This window comes from Dama dama, chromosome 20 (genome assembly GCF_033118175.1).
Source record: "Dama dama isolate Ldn47 chromosome 20, ASM3311817v1, whole genome shotgun sequence".
NCBI lineage: Eukaryota > Metazoa > Chordata > Mammalia > Artiodactyla > Cervidae > Dama > Dama dama.
In genome coordinates this window covers 90,399,906-90,423,870 of record NC_083700.1, presented here as the reverse complement: position 1 = coordinate 90,423,870, position 23,965 = coordinate 90,399,906, and the positions used below count along the sequence as shown (strand labels likewise).

The 23,965-nt window shown below is 37.3% G+C and overlaps 1 protein-coding gene across 1 annotated transcript in view; it reads left to right on the top strand.

Annotated features, from left to right (window-relative positions):
* The window catches only part of LOC133041340 (sterol carrier protein 2), a 106,889-nt gene that overhangs the window by 16,080 nt on the left and 66,844 nt on the right, over positions 1-23,965 (top strand). The window contains exon 6 of the mRNA XM_061121867.1: positions 10,940-11,066. Within this exon, the coding sequence (XP_060977850.1) occupies positions 10,940-11,066 (127 nt within the window). The remainder of the gene's footprint in view (positions 1-10,939; positions 11,067-23,965) is intronic.

The following is a 23,965-nucleotide window of genomic DNA, read 5'->3' as shown; positions in this document are numbered from 1 at the left end:
CCAGATTGGTACCAATTATGTTCTACCATTAAGTTGCACTTAACAGAAGCAACTGCAAATTTTCTTGTGGAGGAAAGCATCTTTTAGGCTTTGAGAACTCTTCAAGTAAGTTTTCAAGGACCTGCAATTAAAGATAATCTCGTTAAAGAAACGAGGCACCATATTTGAGGACCAGGAGAAAGAAGGAAGAGTAAAAAGTGATCTCTGCAGACCTCTAAAGCTAGATACATTGGCTACAGATTTAGGCATACTTACTATGTTTAAAAAAAAGACAAGCTTGAAAATACCTCAGGGGTATAAGAAACTACAAAAAGGGATATTGTAGGCTTTGGAAAAGTACCAAATAGGATTTATAGAATAAAAATGAAATATTTAAAATTGAAAATTCAAAAGATAGGTTTGATAGCCAATTATACATGATTAAAAGAGAATTTCTAGTGAAACGGGACTAGAAGTAATTATTTAGAGTACACTATAGAAAGAAAAAAAATTGAAAATAGGCAGGAAGTTATGATATATGGAGAATACTGTGATAAGTTTTAATAAATGGGTAACTGGAATTAATCGGGAGAAGTGGTGAGAGAGAAAATAGGGCATAGGCATTTTGTCTATCTTTTCTGAAAATTAGCTGTTAGTTTCATTTATCTTTTTAATTTTCTTTTCAGCCTCTCGTTCATTTATTTCCTCTCTAATCTTTGTTATTTTCTTCCTTCTAATGATTTTAGGCTTTGGTTATTCTTTTTTTCTAGTTTCTTGAGTGAAAAGTTAAGTCGTTTATTTGAGATCTTTCTTGTTCTTAATGTAAGCATTGTTATGAATATCCCTCTTAGGACTGCTTTTACGGCATCCCACAAATTTTGATGTATTGTATTTCCATTTTTGTTTGTCTCAGGGTACTTTATGATTTCTTCTTTGACTTATTGGTTGTACAGTAGCATGTTGTTTGATATCCACATATTTGAATTTTATAGTTTTCTTCTTGTAATTGTTTTCTGCTTTTAAACCACAGTGGTTGGAAAAGATGCTTTCTATGATTTCAGTCTTAAATTTATTAAGATTTGTTTGTGGCCTAATATATGATCTATCCTGGAGAACATTTTGTGTGTGCTGGAGAAGAATGTGTATTCTGTTGATTTTGAACAGAATGTTCTGCAAGTCTCTGCTAAGTCTATGTGGTATAGTATCTTGTTTAAGGCTGGTGTTTCCTTATTGATTTTCTGTCTAAATGATCTATTTATTGATGAAAGTTGAGTATTAAAATCTCCTACTATTATTGTATTGCTATCTATTTCCCTCTTTAGATCTGTTAATATTTGCTTTATGTATTTAGGTGCTGCTGTGTTGGGTGCACAAATATTTACAAATGTTATATCCTCTTTTTGTGCTGACTCATTTATCATTGTATAATGACCTTCTTCCGACTCGATGGGCATGAGTTTGAGTAAACTCCGGGAGTTTGTGATGGACAGGGAGGCCTGGCGTGCTGCGATTCATGGGGTCACAAAGAGTTGGACGTGACTGAGTGACTGAACTGAACTGGACTGAACTGAACTGAATGACCTTCTTTGTCTCTTAGTACAGTCTTTGTCCTAAAGTCTATTTTGTCTGATGTAAGTAGAGTCAACCCTTGAACAATACAAGTTTAAATTGCATGGTTCCACTTTTACATGGATTATTTTCCAGTAGCAAATACTACAAGTACTACAGTTGGTTGAATTTACTGATGTGGAACCAAAGATATGGAAGAGCCATGGATATGGAGGAATTGTACATATAAATTATATATTATATGCAGACTGTAAATTATATGCAGCTTTTCAACTGCATGGAGGGTCAGTGCCCCGACACTCACGTTGTTCAAAGTTCATCACTATATATCTACTGTAGCTTGGTTTTGGTTTACAGGTGCATGGAATATCATTTTCCATCCCTTCACCTTTAGTCAGTGTGTATCCTTACATCTCAAGTGAGTCTCTTACAGGCTGCATGTAGTTAGGTGTTTTTTAAAACTCTGTTATTAACTGTGTGTCTTTTGATTGGAGAATTTAGTCCATTTACATTTAAGGTATTATTGTTAAGTATAGACTTACTGCCATTTTGTTAATAATTTTCTGGTTATTTTGTAGGGTATAGGTATTATTTGAAGAGATAATGGTTAGCATATACCTTGGACTGGCAAAGGACACTAATCTATAGACTGAAATTCCAGTGACTCCAAAGTAGAATAAATAGAAAGAAACTCATACAGACATGTCACAGTGAACTGCAGAACAAAAGAAAAAAAAAGCAATACAAAAGCAAAGAGAATAGTGGGGTTTAATATCTTTGTTTTTGGGCCACACTGCATGGCTTGTGGTATCTTAGTTCTCCAACCAAAGATTGAACTTCGGTCATCAGCAGTAAAACACAGATTCCTAACCACTGGACTGCCAGGGAATTCTCTTTTAGTATCTTCTTTGTATGGAGACTATTAGTACAACACAGGTTCTAGACATTTGTTTTGTGTATCTATGGATATTGAGTTTGGACTCATTAGCTTTAGAATAATTTTACCTTCTATTTGTGAAAAAGTAATTAGAAAATTATTAAATGAGTGTTTTAAGCAATTTGAAGCAACTTGTAAACGAATTTTTTGACAATTTAAAGACTAAGGGTCTATAAGTTTGGTTATTGACATCATTTTAAAGAGTTATATTTTAGTTAAGAGTTTCCTTGGTGGCTCAGTGGTAAAGAATCTGCCTGCTAATTTGGGAGATGCTAGTTCAATCCCTGGTACAGGAAGATCCCCTGGAGAAGGAAATGGAAATCCGCTTCGGTATTCTTCCCTGGGTATCCCACAGACAGAGCCTGGTGGGCTACAGTCCTTGAGGTCACAAAGGGTCGGATATGACTTCGAGACACCCACCCACCACCATTTTAGTTAAGCCATAGTCTCTTGATCTTAAAAGTAGTCTTAATTTTAGTAATAATCATTTGGTAATGGTTTCTACTTTTTAGTTTTGTTTCTCCAGTGTTAAGTGTATAATTTCTTATATATATATATATATATATATATGTATTTTCCCCAAGAGGGGAGTTGTTTCTTTAATTATATACTTGATGATTCTTTAAAATATGAATATCTAGTAATTGATCTCTCTGGTAAATTCAGATTTCCCTATAGAAGGTGCTACAATATAAAAATAGAATCTTTGTTAGAAAATAAGTTAAAGACTTAGCCTTTCACTTGGGATTATATTGTTAACCTAATGCATGAGATCAATCTCATTCAATTTTCTGTGTTCGAACATTAAAGGACCTCTACCCCATATTAATTTAAATCCATGTAATATTATCTCTTAGAATCAAAGGAGTGGCTGGAACATCACAGGCCCTCCAATCAACAGAGTCTATTTCCCATTTTCCCTTAGAGAGCATTTTAAGAAAATGGTTTAAGCTAAGTTGGGTCTTAAATATAATTAAGGTATAGTAACAATTTTTTTTTTGTTTTTGGTGGTGTGGTGTATGTTTTGGGATGTTAGTTCCCCAACCAGGGATTGAACCCAGGCCCTTGGCAGTGAAAACGTGGAGTCCTAACCACTGGACTGAGAGGGAATTCCCTAAAATTGCTATATAATAAATAAGAATAATAATAAAATGAAGGTAATTAATGATTCCCCTGGAGGAGGAAATGGCAACCAACTCAAGTATTCTTACCTGGAGAATTCCATGGACAGAGGAGCCTGCAGGCTGCAGTCCATGGGGTCACAAAAAATCAGACACAACCAAGCTCATACACACACAATTAAAGATCAAGGAAGACAAGTTGTTTCTGGTTATGGGATAAAACATCATAAGCCAAGTCATGAATGTTGGAATGAATATAGTATGTTCAGGGGACAGTTTGAAAAACTGGATTGCAGGGTGACAACAAGAAAAGATGCAAAATAAGATGGTTAGGTGATTGGCTAACAGAGGTACTTAATCTTTATGTCACATGATAAATAGATGTTTTTCTTTCATAGTTAATGGTAGGTACCTTGATAACTTTTATTAAAACTAGAAAATAGTAAAATTCATCCACAGTCCAGTAATTTTTAAAAAGTATATGTGTTAAAAGTCATTTTCTGGGACTTCCCTGCTGGCCCAGTGGTTAAGACTCTGAGCTCCCAATGCAGGGGGCCCAGGTTCGATCCCTGGTCAGGGAACTAGATCCCACATGCTGCAACTAAGACCTGGTGCAGCCAAATAAATGAATAAATATTTTAAAAAAAAGTCATTTTCTGTTTAATATTGTTCAAAAGTATATATGTTAAAAGTAATTTTCTGCTTGTTTAATCCTGTTCTTCAGAGGTAACCAGTGTATTTATATGTCCTTTCTTTTTTCCATATTTATACAGATATCTAAATATATTCATATACTATACTACACACACGTACATATTAACAATGTTAAAAAAATTTGACATGTATGTGAAGAAGATAAAAAATTTTATACATATTGCTTTTTCACATTACAGATGGACAGCTTTCCTGGTTCGAACATATTGATCAACTTCCTTATTTTTTTTAAGAAATTATTATATTTTTTAATTGAAGGATAATTGCTTTACAGAATTTTGTTGTTTTCTGTCAGACATCAAATGAATGACAAACTTCCTTATTTTTTAACAGCTGCCTAGTGTCCCTTTTCATGGGTGTAAAGTTTTCAATTGATCTCTTCTGCTTTTCTGGTTAGATGGTTTACTTTTAATTTTATATGTGTTTTGTTTTTTGTTTTGCTGTTATAGTGCTCCAGTCAGCATTCTTGTACATAATATCTTAACTTTCTCAAGCAGTTCTGTCTTTTTTTAAATCCTTTTTGTCCCTCCCACTATCCTCAAGCTAGTATTTCTGTAGGACAGAAATAATTTAAGCAATGTTTTAGTTAGAGGTGGCCCTGAAGATGTTGTACCCGTGAAGTGAAACCGTGAAGCCCAGAGTGAAGTAATTACCCAGTGCCATAGGATCAAGTTAGCAGTTAGTGATACAACTGAGACCAGGTCTTTTGATTCAGATGTGCTTAGCTGAAGCTGATGCCTACTGGCTTGTACCAGCTTGCAAGATCTGATTATGCATGCCTTTTTTCCCCCTATCTTTGCTTTCAGTGACATCATGCTAGCATATTCAAATTGGTCACTGCGGGATTATTTACACCCCCAAAATCGACAAATGCTATCAGTAAGACCTCCTTCACCCAGCGTGAGCCTTTTAAATATTTACTAGGAAACCACTGATTTAAATCTACCATCTTTCTACTTGTTTTCTTTTGTTCAATATCTTCTTTATTTTTTTTTTCCTCTTTGTCTTCTTTTCTGTTCATTGAGAATTCTTTATAATTTTATTTTGTCAGTTTTATGTTCATATTAACTATACCTCTGGAGCTTTGCTTTTAGTGGTTTCTTTAGGGTTTACATTCATCATTAACTTATTCACAAACCCCCTTTAAGTAATGTTATGACTGTCACTATAGTATGTTACATGAATCTTACGAAGTATTTTTTTGGTTGCCTCTTCCTAGAAGCACATTTTACTATACATGTTATAAGCCCCACATCAGTTACTGATTTTGTTTTAAATAGTCAATTGTTTTTAATTTTAATTAAAAAAAATTTTGTTTATAGCTGCACTGGGTCTTTGTTGCTGCACGTGGACTTTCTGTAGTTGCAGAGAGCGCGGGCTACTCTCTAGTATGTGGGCTTCTCATTGCAGAGACTTCTCTTGTTGCAGAGCATGGACTCTAGAGCCCAGGTTCAGTGGTTGCGGTACATGGGCCCAGTTACCCCAAGGCATGTGGAATCCTCCCAGACCAGGAATCGAACCCCGGTTCCCTGCATTGGCAGGCAAATTCTCAGCCACTGGACCATCAGGAAAGTCCCTCATCAATTGTTTTTTGAAAGAATTCTTTATTCTTTCAAAGAATTCTTTGAAAGAATTCTTATATTTTTTCCACATGTTTATCATTTTCAGTGCTCCTTATTCCTTTATTATTGATCCAGAATTTCCTTTAGGATTATTTTCCTCTGCCTGAAGAATCTGCTTTACCATTTCATATAGTATTGATTTGCTGGTGATATATTCTCTCAATGTCTGTATGTTCTACTAGGTCTTTATTTACCTTTTTTTTTTTTTGAAAGATATATTTGCTGAGTACAGAATTCTCTGTCAGCTTTACTTTTTCTTGGTTCACTGTCATTTTGGCTTTCATTTTAAAGTCTGTTTTCATTCTTAGTTTTTGTTCGCCTATACTTAATGTATATTTTACTTTGGTTACTTTTAGTATTTTTCTTTCTCACTGGTTTAGAACAGTTTTATTATGATGTACCTTGGTGTAGTTTTATTGTGTTTTGTGTTATTGGGGTTTGTTGAGGCTCTTGGCTATGTGAGTTACAGTTTTCATCAGATTTGAAAATTTTTCATCCATTATGGCTTAAAATATTTTTTTCTTACTTTTGTGTCTCTCCATCTTCTCTTTTCCTGACCCCAATTATAATATCTCTAAACTTCTTGATTGTTGTTCCACAATTCACTAATCTTGTTCTTTTTTTCGAGTTTTTTTTCCTCCTCATGTTTTAATTTGTTACTTGCTCGGGTTTGCTAATCTGTGCCGCATTGTTTAATCTGTTAATTTCACTGAGTTTACTTTTCAGACAATGTATATTTTATCTCTAAAAAATTTTTGACTCTTTTTTGTATCTTCCATATTTTTCTTTGTCGTGTTCATGCTTTCTTCTACCTTCTTGAACAAATGGAGTATAGTAATATTTCTTCTACCTTCTTGAACAAATGGAGTATAGTAATATTGCAGGAAAGGGACCCCTTCCAGGGCCCAAGAGTGGGCTCTTGTCTAACACTTGGAAATGAATTATCTGAGGAGACATACCTGTTGACAAAGCAATAAGACTTTATTGGGAAAGGGCGCACAGGTATAGAGCAGTAGGGTAAAGGAACCCAGGAGAACTGCTCTGCCATGTGGCTCGCAGTCTCAAGTTTTATGGTGATGGGATTAGTTTCCGGGTTGTCTTTGGTCTATCCTTCTGACTCAGAGTCTTTCCTGGTGGTGCTCGCATTGGTCAGTCAAGATGGATGCCAGTGAAAAGGATTCTGGGAGGTGGTCAGACACATGGTATCTCCTTTTGACTTTTCCTAAACTCTTCCGGCTAGTGGTGGCTTATTAGTTCTGTGTTCCTTACCAGGACCTCCTGTCATAAAATAACTCACACAAATGATTACTATGGTGCCTGGCCAGAGTGGGCGGTTTCAGTCAGTGTGCTTCCCCTAACAGTAATTGTTTTAGTGGAGTTTATTTATAGTAATTCTTTAACATTAAAACAATTTTGTCATCTGTATCATTTCTATTGATTGATTAATCCACTCTTTACAAGTTGTACTCTTCATTTCATTGCATGCCTCATAACTTGTGATTGAATGTTAGACATTATGAATTTTACTCTGTTGGGTGTTAATGGAATTTTTATATTCCATTAACTATTTAGGAGTTTGTTCTGGGATAGTTGTTTTTTAGAAGTGGTTTGATCCATTTGAGATTTGCTTTTATGTTTTGTTAGGCAGAATTCAGAACAGTCATTATCATTCCAAGGCTGAACTGATGCTGCTATTCAAGCAGTAACCTCAGGATTCCATTGATGCTCTTTGTGTTAGGAGATCTTTCCATTGTGGTTTTGAGAATAAAACTATTCCTGGCCCTATGGGAACATTGGGAATTATTGTGCCTTCTCCTTTTCAGTGACTCTTTCCCTGGTCTTAGTAGTTTCCTCATATTCATGTGTTGATTAGATTCACTAAAGACTCAAGGGGAGCTCTCTTCAGATTTTCAGAGAGCTCTCCCTCTGTTCTCTCCATTACTCTTCTCTGTGAGTTCTTTCAGAGATCCCTGTACTAGGCTTTATGTTGTCCATTGTTTGAAAACAGTCACTTTGTATATTTTACTCAGGTTTTTATTTTTATTTTTTTGCTCAGGTTTTTAAATGTTTGATAGAAGGATAAATTTGGTTTCTATAGTCCATCATGGCTAGAAGCAGAAGTGTATATGATTGTTTTCATTAACATTCCTTTCAACATAGATATGAACATTTTCCGTATTAAAAATTTTTTTTTTAGATTTCTTTTGACAGAAAAACTTTCCACTGATGGAAATCCAAACATAATTTTATATACTTATTTTAAAGATTTCTGTGTTCACAGATTCCACGGGACCCATTTATCAACTCATTTTATCTTTATCCTTTAGATTGGCAAGTTGCTTATCATATCTAACTAACTAATTTTCCTTGTGTAAGTCTATTCTTTCTTAATCTTATTTTTTATATTTATTCATTTGTTTCACTGCACTGGGTCTTAGACCCTGGACACAGGATCTTTGATCTTCATTATAGTGTGTGGGCTCTTTTTGTTAAGCCATGTGGGGCTTAGTTCCCTGACTAGGGGTTGTTGACTAAAAAGATGCATGATATGAGAGTTTTGAGTTAAGTTTTATTTGGGGCAAAATCAGGACTGCAGCCCAGGAGAGGGGGTACCTCAGATAGCTCTGAGAGACTGCTCCAAAGAGGCAGTCGGACAAGGTCAATATATGATTTCGGTGAAGTGGGAGTTCAATGCAGGCAAGCGCTTACTTTACAAAAGGCTTTCTGCTGGTCAGGAGGAGCTGATGTCACCCTGAAGGGATTTAGTGCTTTTCTAGATATGAAGAGATGCACAGATTGGGATCATCTGAAAAGATGTAACTATCTAAACATCTGTTTTAACAAGTTCTCTGGAGCACAGAGTGCCTCACTCTACCCTAGACTCCCTCTAGGGGAGGTGTTAAAGGTCGACAGATGCAGCAGCACAGGTTCAGTCTCCACAGAGACAGATGGCAAATGCCTTTGTTATTGTTCAGTTGCTGGCAAATGCTTTTGGCAAGTGCCAGTTTGTAGTTGACAGATGAAAGTTGGCCCACCTGCATTGGGAGTGTGGCGTCTTAGCCACTAGACCACCAGAGAAGTCCCTCTTAATCTTTTTTTTTTTGAGTTTTTTTAAATTGGAGAATTGGGACGATCCCCTGGAGACGGGCATGGCAACCCAGTCTAGTATTCTTGCCTAAAGAATTCCATGGACAGAGGAGCCTGGCAGGCTGTAGTCCATGGGATCACAAAGAGTTGGACACGACTGAGCAACTAACACACACAATTAGTTGATTATAATGTTTCGCCAATCGCTGCTGTACAGCAAAGTGACTCAGTTATGCACATATAGACACTCTGTTTTACGTTATCTTCCGTTATGACTGATCACAGGATACTGGATATAGTTCTCTGTGCCATACATTAGGATCTTGTTATAAACGTAACCTCTACCAACCCCAAACTCCCAGTCCATCCCTCTCCCTCCCCCCTCCCCTTTGGCAACCACAAGTCTGTTCTCTAGTTCTTTGAATCTGTTTCTGTTTTGTAGATAGGTTCATTGCACCCTATTTTTGATTCCACATATAAGTGGAATCGTAGTATTTGTCTTTTCTTTCTGATTTATCTCAGTTGGTATGATAATCTGTAGTTACATCCATGTTGCTGCTGCAAATAGCATTATTTCACACATTTTTGTGGCTGAGTAGTATTCCATTGTACATATGTACCACATCTTCTTTATTCATTCATCTTTTGATGGACATAAGGTTGTTTTGAACAATGCTGCTATGAACATAGTAGTGCATGTATCTGTTTGAATTATAGTTTTGTCTGGGTATATTCCCAGTAGTGGAATTGCTGGATTATATGGTAGTTCTGTTCTTAGTTTTCTGAGACTCCTCCATAGTGTTTTTCACAGTGGCTGTACCAACTTACATCTTCACCAACAGGGGATAGGTATGAGGGTACCCTATTCTTCACAGCCTCTTCAGAATTTGTTATTTGTAGACTTTTTAATAATGGCCATTCTGACCAGTGTGAGGTGGTACCTCATTGTAGTTTTGATTTGCATTTCTCTAATAATTAATGGTGTTATTACTAAGTATTAGTAATAATTAGTAATTATTAATAATTACTTAGTAAGTAGACATATGAAAAGATGTCTTTTCATATGTCTACTTAATCTTTTCATAGCATTTGCTTTAGAACCTCTTTGTGGACCTAATTAATTAATTTCATTCAACAGTTATTTATGGAATGTTAACTATATAGCAGGGCATATGCTAGGCACTGGATACATATACAGAAGTTTATGAAGAATTCGTATGTTCTGGGTGCTCATAGTCTAGTAGGTAAACTGGAAGAAACAGCCTCCCCTTTGTAAAATATTTGCAGTGGGAACTGTGTTTCTCTATTCTAGAGCCATGGAAACAGATGTGATTGCACTCTGAGTATCACTTTATCCTAATCGTAATTCACTTCTCAAATACCCAAACCTGCTCCTGCCTTAGGGACTTTGTTCTTGCTGTTCTGTCTGCCTAGAATGCTCCTCTCCCCAACTTCACCAAATGACTTACTCGTACTCCTTCACATCCCTGCTGAAATGTCACTTTATCAACGTTATCTCCTTAGACTATTTTCTATAACATACCACTTCCCACCTTCAATCTTTATCCCTTTATTTGAGTTTGTTATAGCATTATTATTTACATTTTAATCATTTTCATCCTCATTACTTTCTGTTCCCTCTTCCTTCAAATATGAATGCTAGATGAGCAGGGAATTTATCTGTTTTGTTTATTGTTTTATCCCCAGAACATTGAACAGTTATTTGCACATGATGGGATTCTTAATACATGTTTCTTTTTTTTTTTACTTAAAAATTATTTATTTTTAATTGAATGACTGATTTTAATCATACTGAAAATTTTTGGCTTACTCCACACTTCTAATTAATAGTTGAAAAGAGATATGTATCATGTTGAGTACTTACTAAAATTTTTTTTCTCCTCTCTTAGTCTCCAAATAGGACTAATCCAATTGATAAACATCTTGAAGTCCTGATCAATAAGTATGGATTATCTGCCCACCCAATTGCTCCTCAGATGTTTGGGAATGCTGGAAAAGAGCACATGGAAAAATATGGTATGTTAAAAAACTTTAAGGCTTATTTTTAGTTATATACATGTATTTATTAGGGCTTCCCTTGTAGCTCAGTCAGTAAAGAATCTGCCTGCAGTGCAGGAGACCAAGGTTTGATCCCTGAGTTGGGAAGATCCCCTGGGGAAGAAAATGGCAACCCACTCCAGTATCCTTGCCTAGAAAATCTCATGGACAGAGGAGCCTGGTGGGCCGCAGTCAATGGCATTGCAAAGAGTCGGGCACGACTGAGCAACTAACACACATGTATTTATTAAGGAACTGTGGAGGATACCAGTTTGTATAAAATATGAAATGGTTTTTCAATTAAGTTGAAATAGTATTTGTTGAATTTAGTTGTAAAGTATTTATACAAATGAGATCATATTGGAAATACCTTGGATGTTCCAAAACAAGACACTGAAATAGGAAAAATAACATAAATCAACCATGGACTATAAATTGAGGCTTATCAGTTCTGAGTACAGTATTCTCAGTACTTGAATCCATCAAGAGTCCATCATCATTTGTCAATCCATAGTGTTTTATTTTAAATTTAGTTAAATTAATTAATTTATTTTTGGCTACACTGTGTCTTCTTTGCTGCATGGGCTTTTTCTTATTTTGGCAAGTAGGATCTACTCTCTAGTTCAGTGCACAGGGTTCTTACTGAGATGGCCTCTCTTGTTTTGTGAAGCATAGGTTCTGGGGCATGTGAATCTTCAGTAGTTGTGGCACATGGGTTTAGCTGCCCCTTGCCATGTGGACTCTTCCCAGACCAGGGATTGAGCCCATGTCCTCTGCATTGGTAGGCGAATTTTTAACCCCTGAACTACCAGGGAAGTCACATAATGTTTTGGGAGAATTAAATTGCATAGTTGATTTTTATTTTGTAGGTGAGTATCCTAGCTTTTTGACTGATGATTAGTGATTGATCTGCATTAGCCAGTTAGTTAAAGCATGGGATAGTGCAGAAAGAGTTTTTTTTTTTTTTTTTTAATATTATTATATGACCCTGTGTTCTGTGAGATGAGAAAGAAAATAGTTGTGCTTGAAAGTACAACATTCCTGTTCTTTGCAGGAAAAATACCGTAGGTTTGATAACCAAGATCAAGTAATCAGAAAGGAAAGAAATCTTCAAGGAAAAATGGTAGGATGGCATAGAGGAGACTGATAGTTTGGGGCCATGGAATTTTCTTCCTTGTAGCTATTTGTTACCTTTTTAAACTCCGTCCATTCCAGTCTGGCTTCCGCTCTTTCTCAATGCTACCACTGATCACCACATTGCCATAGGAAGTAAATACTTCTCAATACTGTTTTAATAGACCTCAACACCATCAGTCCCTTTTGATCACTTCTTTCTTAAAACATATTCTTCTCTGGGCATTTGTGACACATCATTCTTCTGATTTTCCTTACCTCTTTGGCTATTTCTTGTCCATTTCCTTTTGAATTAAATAATTTATTTAAAATATTTAGCTCTTACTGTATTGCAGGCATTGTTCTAGGCACTGAAATATAGAAGTACTGTTGTTCGATCGCTCGGCTGTGTCTGATGCTTTGCAACTCCGTGGACTGCAGCACGCCAGGCTTGCCTGTCCTTCACTGTCTCTTGGAGTTTGCTCAAACTCATGTCCATTGAGTCGACGATGCCATCCCACCATCTTGTCCTCTGTTCCCTCCTTCTCCTTTTGCCCTCAGTTTTTCCTAGCATTAGGGTCTTTTCTCATGAATTGGCACTTTGCATCAGGTGGCCAAAGTATTGGAGCTTCAGCTTCAGCATCAGTCCTTTCAATGAATATTCAGGCTTGATTGCCTTTAGGATTGACTGGTTTGATCTTGCTGTCTAAAGGATTCTCAAGAGTCTTCTCCAGCATCACAGTTCGAAAGCATCAGTTCTTCAGCGCTCTGCCTTCTTTATGGTGCCACTCTCACATCTGTACCTGACTACTAGAAAAACCATAGCTTTGAATATGTGGACCTTTTTGGCAAAGCAGTGCCTCTGCTTTTTAATACACTATCTAGGTTCTCCATAGCTTTTCTTCCAAGGAGCAGTTGTCTTTTAATTTCATGGCTGCAGTCACCATCCACAGTGATTTTGGAGTCCAAGAAAATAAAACCTGTCACTGCTTCTACTTTTTCCCCATCTAGTTGCCATGAAGTGATGGGACTGGATGCCATGATTTTTGTTTTTTGACCATTGAATTTTAAGCCAAATTCTTCACTCTCTTATACCTTCATCAAAGGCTCTTGAATTCCTCTTCACTTTCTGTCATTAAGGTGGTGTCTTCTGCATCTGAGGTTTTTGATATTTCTCCCAGAAATCTTGATTCCAGCTTGTGCTTCATCCAGCCCCTCATTTTGCGTGACGTACTCTGCAAATAAGTTAAATAGGCAGGGCGATGGTATGGAGCCTTGGTGTTCTCCTTTCCCAGTTTTGAACCAATCTGTTGTTCCACGTTCAGTTCTAACTGTTGCTTCTTTACCTGCCTACAGAATTTTGAGAAGACAGGTAAGGTGTTCTGGTATTCCCATATCTTTAAAAATTTTCCACAGTTTTTTTTGTGATCCATACAGTCAAAGGCTTTAGTGTAGTCAGTGAAGCATAAGTAGATGTTTTTCTGGAATTCTCTTGCTTTTCTCATGATCCAGTGGATGTTGGCAATTTGATCTCTGGTTTCTCTGCCTTTTCTAAATCTAACTTCTACGTCTGGAAGTTTTCAGTTCACATACAGGTGAATCCTAGCTTGAGGGATTTTGAGCATTACCTTGCTAGTGTGTGGAATGAATGCAATTTTGGTTTAGTTTGAACGCTCTTTGGCATTGCCCTTTTTTAGAACTGGAATGAAACTGATCTTATCCAGTTCTGTGGCCATTGCTGTTTTCCAAATTTGCTGGCAATGAGTGCAGCACTTTTCACAACATCATCTTTAGGATTTGAAATAACTCAGCTGGAATTCCATCCCTTCCACTAGCTTTGTTCATAGTTTTGCTTCCTAGGGCCTACTTGGTTTCACACTCTAGGATATCTGGCTCTAGGTGACCACACCACTGTGGTTATCCAGGTCATTAACACCTTTTTTTAATGCAGTTCCTATATATAATCTTGTCACCTCTTCTTAGTCTATTCTGCTTCCATTAGGTCCTTATCATTTCTGTCCTTTATTGTGCCCATCTTTGCATGAAATAGTCCCTTGGTATCTCTAATCTTCTTGAAGGGATCTCTAGTCTTTCCCGTTTTATTGTTTTCCTCTATTTCTTGGCAATGTTCACTTAAGAAGGCTTTCTATCTCTCCTTGCTATTCTTTGGAACTCTGCATATCAGTTAACTATTGCTGTGTAACAAACTATTCCCAAATTCAGTTTTTATTAAATAATGGTTATTATCAGAGTTTACAGGTTTGTAGATTGACTGGGAATCAGTGGATCTGTGGAGAAGGAAATGGCAACCCATTCCAGTATTCTTGCCTGGAGAATCCCATGGACGGAGGTGCCTGGTAGGCTGAAGTCCATGGGGTCGCTAAGAGTTGGACGTGGCTGAGCAACTTCACTTTCACTTTTCTCTTTCATGCATTGGAGAAGGAAATGGCAACCCACTCCAGTGTTTTTGCCTGGAGAATCCCAGGGACGGGGGAGCCTGGTGGGCTGCCGTCTATGGGGTCGCACAGAGTCGAACATGACTGAAGTGACTTAGCAGCAGCAGCAGCAGCAGCAGCAGCAGTGTCTCTAGATCATGCTCAGCTCTTTTTGTCTGGGTTGGTCATATGAGTGTAGGTTGGTTGGAGGCTCCGTTTTATTCCTGTTTGGCTGGGTGTCTCATCCTCTTCTTGGGACCAGAGGGCCACCTCAGGCATGTCCTTTTCATAGTCACAGCAGAAGCAGAAGAGTAATCTGCAACATGCAAGGCAGTTTGAGACTTGACCAAAGCAAGTCATTTGAAAAACTTGGAATCAAGAGAGAGGGAAATATACTCTACTTTTTTAAAGGTAGGAAACGGCAAAGTCAGATCATAAAGGGAAAAAGAATTAGGGATATCAATGAAGTCATTCACAAGCAACAAATAAGCAGGTGAGATGTGTGGTATTTGCTTAAATTTCTAGTAGGGGGAGACAGTAGCATATGAACAAAGTAAAGATAATTTCAAATAATGATTAGTAACTGTGAAGAAAATAAAACAAGGTAATGCATTTGTTGGGGGGGGCAAACAGGATAGTCAATGATGGAGTCTATACCTGTATATCCAGTTTTCATCTTCACATCTCTGCTTGTGTATGTAACAGATGTCTCAAATTTCACATGTTCACGTGCAGACTCAAAGAATCAAGGAATCATGGTGGTGACTGAGCCCAGCATTTCTTAAAAATATGAAATTTGTTGTTGTGTATTATAACTCAAGTCAGAGAAATGCACACAACATAAATATACAGCTTAGTGAATTCTCCCAAAACCCATATCTGTAACCTGATTTACCTCCCAGGTCAAAAATAGAATGCTAACACCTAAGAATCCTCTCTGTAGATAATTTTTACCTTAAAAACTTTGTGGCTTTCCTTTTTATCATAAAAACTTGTTTGGTCCTCCTGTCTACAAATTACACCTGCAAATCTCTTTGGGTCCTTTCTGAGATGGCTGAGGGGCAACCTTCTTAAACTTCTTAGCAGTCCTTTGAGAGGAATTGTGAGGCACAGCTCTTTTTTCTTAAGAGAGCTTTTTTTCTGTATGAAAAGTATTCTGAGGCATCATCTTTGATTTTTCTGAGTCTTAAAAGATTTGTCACAACCTGGGCTTCATTTTTGGACCGTGTTTTTCTGGCAGTGAACTGGCTTTGATCTTTGCTCAAAGACTATTTGTTAATTTTAGCATCTTTTACCACTTTGAGAGGCTGAGAATTTTCAAAACTATGAAGTCCTGGATTGTTTTTGTTTAATAGTCCTTTCTGCAATATAGCATTATAAAACTTTACTATAAGCAGCAAAAATCAATCATGTGGCAGTTTGAATATTTTGTTTATTATCTAGTTTCTACACAACTTTTGATAATAGTATTATTTCTGCTTCTGTTGTAACAGGGGTCTCCTTTTTGCCAGTTTTCAGGAAGATTTTGTCATTTTGTAAACAAACTCTCATCTGCAGCATCCTCAAAGTTTCTTTGGTTTCTTCAAGGCACTTCAGTCTTTTTCACTAGCAATATTCCAAACTTTGAAATTAGAATGGTTCCAAAGCCATTCACATGTTTTACATTTTTGTTCAGTATAACTCCATTTCCACTGTATTAGTCTGCTTGGGCTGATATAGAAAATACCATAGACCGGGTAGCTCAAGCAAGGAAATTTATTTCTCATAGCTCTAGAGGCTGGGAAGTATAAAATCAAGATGTATGATAGGGTTTATATTATACTGAAGCCTCTTTTCTTGGGTCATAGGTGACCTCCATCTCACTGTGTATTCACGTGACCTGTTCTTTCGTGTGGGTGCAGAGACAGAGGGAGAGAGAAAATTCTTTGTGTTCTTTTTTTAAGGATTCTCACCCTCCTGGGAAGTCTCACCCTCATGACCTCATATACCATAATTACTATACCTCTGCAAATACCCATCTCCAAATACCATCACATTGGGTGTTAGGACATCAACAAATGAGTTGGGACACAATTAAGTCTATAGCATTTAGGTACCAAAATATGTATTAATATTATAAATTACTGTATTACAGTGAGACTGTTTAAAAACCATTTTTTGTTTTAATTCCTACTGTCTAGTCTTCCCATATGTAAACTCACTGGCCTTTCAGTGTGTTCAATAAGCCAAACTTATTCCTTGTACCACAGTCTTATATTTTCTTTGGCTACAGTGCTCTTTATTCTTTCAAGGTCAACTCTTTTCATGGTTTAGGTCTTAAAAAAAATCTTATATCTACAACACTTTACAGAAGTATTTCTGTTTGGATGTCTAATAGATCTTTCAAATTTAATAGGTCTGAAACTGAAATACTAATTGTCTCCTTGAACTTCCACCTTCCCCATCGTTTCCTCCTTAAGTTTTTCCTATCGAGAAAATGGTAACTCTGCCTTTCTAGGGCCTATGACCAAAACTCTTAAGAGCCATTTTTCCTTTTTCTTGTACTCAATATTCAATATATCAGCAAACCTTTTTACTAATTTCTCAGAATATCTATAAATATGAGAAATAGAAAAGTTTCTCTATATTTCCCCCACTTCTTCTGTAGTACAGACTATCATAATTTCTCACCTGGAGTATAGGAGTCTCCTAAATAGTTTTTCTGCTTCTGCACATGCACCTGTACAGTCAACTTTTTCTTTTGTCCAGATCAGTGCTTTTCAAATACAAACTAGATCATTTCATTCCTCTGCTCAAAACTCTATTGTGTTCTTACCACACTCAAATTGAAACCTTCAGGTCTTATTATGGCCTACAAACTTCTATATGGTCTGACCTTCCACCCTCATTATCTCTTTGACTTCATCTCCTACATTTTTTTTCCTTTCACCTCTCTGCCCCAGCTTCAAACACAGTAAGCACATTGCTGCTTCAAGCAGGGCCTTAGCCTTGCTGTTTCAACTTCTGAAACACTCTACCCTAAGATATCAGTGCTAACTTTCTTACTTCCGTCAGGTCTTTGCTCAAATGTCATCTTCTGCTTTCTTTCATTGCCCTCATTCCCAGAATTATCTATCCTCTATCTTCTGCTTTATCATTTTATATAGCACTTATAAAAATCTGGCTATATATATTTTCTTATTTCTTGAATGTCTCTTCCAACTGATTGAAATCCACAGTTCAGTCAGTTTAGTCACTCAGTCTTGTTTGACTCTTTGTGGCCCCATGGACTGCAGTACACCAGGCTTCCGGGTCCATCACCAACACCCGGAGCTTGCTCAAACTCATGTCTGTCGAGTCGGTGATGCCACCCAACCATCTCATCCTCTGTCGTCCCCTTCTCCTGCCTTCAATCTTCCCCAGCATCGGGGTCTTTTCCAGTGAGTCAGCTCTTCGCATCAGCTGGCCAAAGTATTGGAGCTTCAGCTTCAGCATCAGTCCATCCAATGAACATTCAGGACTGTTTTCCTTTATGAGTGACTGGTTTGATCTCCTTTGAGTCCAAGGGACTCTTCTCCAACAACATAGTTCAAAAGCATCAACTATTTCTTTAGGGTCCAACTCTCACATCCATACATGACTATTGGAAAAACTATAGATTTGACTAGACAGACCTTTGTGGGCAAAGTAATGTCTGCTTTTTAATATGCTGTTTAGATTTGTCATAGCTTTTCTTCCAAGGTGCAAGCGTCTTTTAATTCCATGGCTGCAGTCACCATCTGCAGTGATGTTGGAGCCCAAGAAAATAGTCTCTCACTATTTCCATTGTTTTCCCATTTATTTGCCATGAAGTGATGGGACCAGATGTCATGGTCTTCATTTTTTGAATGTTGGGTTTTAAACCAGCTTTTTCACTCTCCTCTTTCACTTTCTTTAGTTCCTCTTTGCTTTCTGCCATAAGGGTGGTGTCATCTACATATCTGAGGTTATTGATATTTCTCCTGGCAATCTTGAGTCCAGCTTGTGCTTCATCCAGCCCAGCATTTCGCATGATGTACTCTGCATATAAGTTAAATAAGCAAGGTGACAGTATACAGCCTTCACGTACTCCTTGCCCAATTTAGAACCAGTGTGTTGTTCCATGTCCAGTTCTAACTGTTGCTTCTTGACCTGCTTACAGATTTCTCAGGAGGCAGGTCAGGTGGTCTGGTATTCCCATCTCTTGAAGAATTTTCCACAGTCTGTTGTGATCCACACAGTCAAAGGCTTTTGTGTAGTCAATAAAGCAGAAGTAGATGTTTTTCTGGAACTCTGTTGCTTTTTCTACGATGCAATGGATGGTGGCAGTTTGCTCTCTGGTTCCTCTGCCTTTTCTAAATCCAGTATGTGAACATCTCAGTTCACATACTATTGAAGTCTCTCTTGGAGAATTTTGTGCATTACTTTGCTAGCATGTGAGATGAGTGCAATTGTGCAGTAGTCTGAACATTCTTTGGCATTACCTTATTGGGATTGTAATGAAAATTGACCTTTTTCAGTCCTGTGGCCACTGCTGGGTTTTCCAGATTTGCTGGCTATTGAGTGCAGCACTTTCACAGCATCATCTTTTAGGATTTGAAATAGCTCAACTGGAATTCCATCACCTCCACTAGCTTTGTTCATAGCGATGCTTCCTAAGGCCCACTAGACTTCACATTCCAGGATGTCTGGCTCTAGGTGAGTGATCACACTGTCATGGTTATCTGGGTCATAAAGATCTTTTTTGTATAGTTCTTCTGTGTATTCTTGCCACCTCTTCTTAATACCTTCTGCTTCTGTTAGGTGCTTATCCTTTCTGTCCTTTATTGTGCCCATCTTTGCATAAAATGTTCCCTTGGTATCTCTAATTTTCTTGAAGAGATCTCTAGTCTTTCCCATTCTATTGTTTTCCTCTATTTCTTTTTATTGACTGCTGAGAAATGCATTCTTATCTCTCCTTGCTGATCTTTGGAGTCTGCATTCAGTTGGGTATATATTTCCTCTTCTCCTTTGCCTTTAGCTTCTCTTCATTTGTCAACTCTTTGTAAGGGCTCCACTGATTTTTGTTTGTTTTATTCCCTGTTCTTTGACTGTTACTTAGAAGAGTGCTTGGCATAGAACAGGTATTCTGTAATTAATTAATCTTAGAGGCCCTTTTCTTCATCATTCTAATTAAAGTGGATCCCTCCTGTTATTCTTTTTTTTTTCTCCTCCTGTTATTCTTTTTCATAGATAGCTTCCTGTTGCTTTCCTTCATAGCACTTAGCACTATTTATATTCATATAATTATTGTGTGTGGTTTTACTTGTTTAATTTTTGTCTTCCTTATCCTTATTTCTCTTATAAACTTGTTTGAAAGCAGAAATTATGTTTGTTTTGTCTACCTTCAAGCCATCCAGCCTAGCAACAGTGGTTGGCATGTAATCTGGCCAAAAGAAAGGGTTTTTCCCCTCTTTTTTCCTACAGTCTCTAGGATATTTAAATGTTCAATAACTGTTTTTTTGTAATGAATGAATGAGTAAATTTCCATACCCATATTATCTTATTCAATTCTCACGACAATCCATTGTAGGAGATGTTATTATACTGTTAAGTACAATTCTGGCTTCAGGATCTCATATATATATTTAATGTATATCTCTCATATATGTGTATATTATATATATATTTTTCTCTTTCATTCTTTTCTTCCTTTCTTTCTCTCTCTCTCCCCACTTTGTTTTTTCCTTTGTTTGTCTTTGTTCCTTCCTTCCTTTCTTTCTTTAAATGGTGTTGAGAAAGTGTCCTTCAATTCTTTCAGAAGATTACCACCATGGATCTCCTGTACTTTTTTCACCCTTCCCTATAGTCATGATTTGATCTATTGCAACATTTTTTTCACTTTTTGCAGCAGCATTTCAACATTTTTCTACAAGTGTTTCACTCTTGGGGGGAATCTTTCTCTTCTGGGTGATAGTTTCAGAGCAATTGTAAGCCTGCCACTAACTCCCCGCTCCTTTCCTCTGCAGTATTTTCAGACTGCCCTTCTTCCCTGGGAGGCTTCCTGTGGAAGTGTGAGCTGTTGCTATGAAAGTTACTGGCAGATATTTGGTTACTTTTCCCCTGTATCTTTTTTTTCCACTTATAGGTAATTTGAAGTTTTGTGTTTTCTTTTGTCTAGTTATGCTGAGGGTATGATTTTATGCAGTTTTATTTGTTCTTCTTGTTTATTGGTATTGTTTTTGAGGATATGGAGATTTAGGCCGCTTCCATTGCCCTCAACTAGATGGAAATCCTGTGTTTGGTGTGCTTTCAATCTTTCCTAAAGTTTTACATTACTCAGAGTAGTTGGACAGTTTTTTCTGGTCTAAAATTTGAAGTTTAATGTATAGCATTTTAGTTGAAACGTTATTCTTCATCCAGTAGATTTCTAGTGAATTGTAGAATTTCATAGAGTTTTAAGTTGTCACTTGAAATTGCTATTTTTGAATGTGTCCTAGAAATGAATATGTAAGAATGTTTGTAGTAGCTTACATTCTGCCATAGAATCAGGAGATTTCTGTGGCTTCAAAGTTTGATTCCAGGAGATTGAAATCTTCTTATACCATGCATATTCTTAAAACAACCAAAAATGTGAATTGGCAGTTCAGAATCAGGAGTCAGCAAGCCCTCTATCTGTGTCCTGTCTTCATAAATACACGGTAAATGACTGGCAGAATATTTTTCAAAGGGTTGCTACCTTGTATAGATTAATTCGATCCCCTAGTAAGGAAACAAGAAGGAAAGACATAATACCTATTGAATATCTCCTATTTCAGACACTATGCCAGGTGCTTTTATATAGTTTAGCTGCTCTTCTTCCTATAAATCCATGTATGAATTGCTTATAAATCTTCTAATGGATGATTGTAAAGCATTTGTACTTCCTGTGACAAGAAACTTGCCACAGACACTACTCATTCCATTTTTCTGGGTGATTCCAATTGTTACAGTGTCCTTTTTCATGTTGAACTCAAATCTCTCTCCCTATAGTTTCTGTCTTCTGAGACTCATATTAATAGAACAAGCCTCTTTCACCTTATAGCCCATCAAATATCCGAAGCCAGCTGGACCTTGTTCCTTTAACTGTTTCTTGTTATGTTACTGGAGAAGGAAATGGCAACCCACTCCAGTATTCTTGCCTAGAGCATCCCGTGGACAGAGGAGCCTGGTGGGCTGCTCTCCACAGGGTCGCACAGAGTCAGACACGACTGAAGCGACTTAGCATGCATGCATGCATTGGAGAAGGAAATGGCAACCCACTCCAGTATTCTTGCCTGGATAATCCCAGGGACAGAAGAGCCTGGTGGGCTGCCGTCTATGGGGTCACACAGAGTCGGACATGACTAAAGTGACTTAGCAGCAGCAGCAGCATTATGTTACTGAAGTGCACGTCCATGTGCCTGATGAACAGAGAGGCCAATGATATTGCAGTAACCTTTGCCTCCTAATGACTGCATGCTAATGTCTGCACTTGTCTGGGCTCTGTTACAATTGTTTCATTACCCATCATCGCCAGGCTAATTCCTGTACTGTGATCACATGTAAGCTTTTCTGGTAATCGCATCACACTGGTAGTTCACATTAAGTTTATAGTGGAACAGAACCTCAGAGCTTTTCTCATGGTTGCTGCTCCTTTTCTTAGGCAGTTTTGGGTATTCAAGAATAGAACTGGGCATTTAATTAATTATATTCTGAGCCATCTCATTGATAAATCTCTTCGAAGTCTATTTGGATCCAACATTGTAGCAGTCTCTCCCAGTTTCAGATTTGATGATCATAACTTTAATTTTCTAATCCAATTTTTAGAAATATTACCCAGAGCATGGCTGACGTTAGAAGTTAGTAGTAGAGACTTTTCTCTAAGTTACTACATTGATCAGTGCCTTTTGTTGATCAGTGATTCTGTGTTCTGCTGGCTCTTAAAATGCTCTTATGACATGGTCAGTGAAGTTGGAAAATGCTTCATACTTTAACTCCCTTTTGGACAGTCATAATATACATGCAATGGTAAAGGCTCTGAATGTTTTGCCATAAAGAAATTTGTTTAACTTTGTTTAAGCAAGTGTTATGTAAACTTGACAGAAGAACCTGCATATTTATAATAACACCCCCAAGCCCCTGAAAACCAAAAGGAAATAAACCTCGCATTACAGTATTTCCTTATCATGTCACAAAAGATGATCTTAAAGATTTTTTCCATTGTTGGGACTTCCCTGGTGGTCCACCTGGCTAAGACTTCATGTTCCCAATGCTGGGGGGCCTGGGTTCAATCCTTGTTCAGGGAACTAGATCCTACATGCTGCAACTGGAAGATCCCGCATGCTGCAGTTAAGACCTGGCACAGCCAAATAAGCAAAAAATGAAATATATACTAAGAAAGAAAATTCAGGCATTAAAAAAAAAGATTTTGCCTTTTTTATCTAGATGCTATGTTTCATTTGATCTACTAGCCAATATGAAAAAGCTATTATTAATAATTTGATATGGCTTGTTCTTACTGAACTCATACCATCTGCTTCTGGAGCACTCACTACTGTTACTGGTATGAAATAACCAGTGTGGTCTCTACCTTCTTTCATTTTTATTAGAATTGAGAGAATATTTGCTTAATTATATGTGTCATTTCTGCTCTGAAGATTACCCTCTTTGATAGAGAGAAAACAGAAATGGGAACTCTCCACGTTATCATGCTGTCTATGAACATAATATTATCAGCTCCAATCAATGGACTTTTTCCTTCCTTGGTCTTTCTGCTCCAATGGAGGATTCAAAATCTATTTTATTCTGTTTTGTCTCCTTAAAAATAGTAAGAAAGATTTTTGCAGATCATGCTTCATTAGCGTGTTTGCTTTTGTTTTCTGATAGTAATCTCTAAACTTTCTGTTAATTTAAAAAGCACACTTTTTCATTAGACTGTAACTCTTCTACAGACCCTCCTGCTTTTTTTTTTCATTTATTTTTATTAGTTGGAGGCTAATTACTTTACAATATTGTAGTGGTTTTTGCCATACATTGACATGAATCAGCCATGGATTTACATGTGTTCCCCATCCCGATCCCCCCTCCCACCTCCCTCCCCATCCCATCCCTCTGGGTCTTCTCAGTGCACCAGCCCTGAGCACTTGTCTCATGCATCCAACCTGGGCTGGTGATGTTCTGAGAGAATAGCATTGAAACAAGTATACTATCAAGGGTGAAACAGACCCTCCTGCTTTATTATAAGGAAAAAGAAGATCAGGCCCTGGAAGTTATGAATTGTAAAATTCACTTCGTCCAGAGGATTGGCATCTTTTGGCACTGGGATTGAACTTC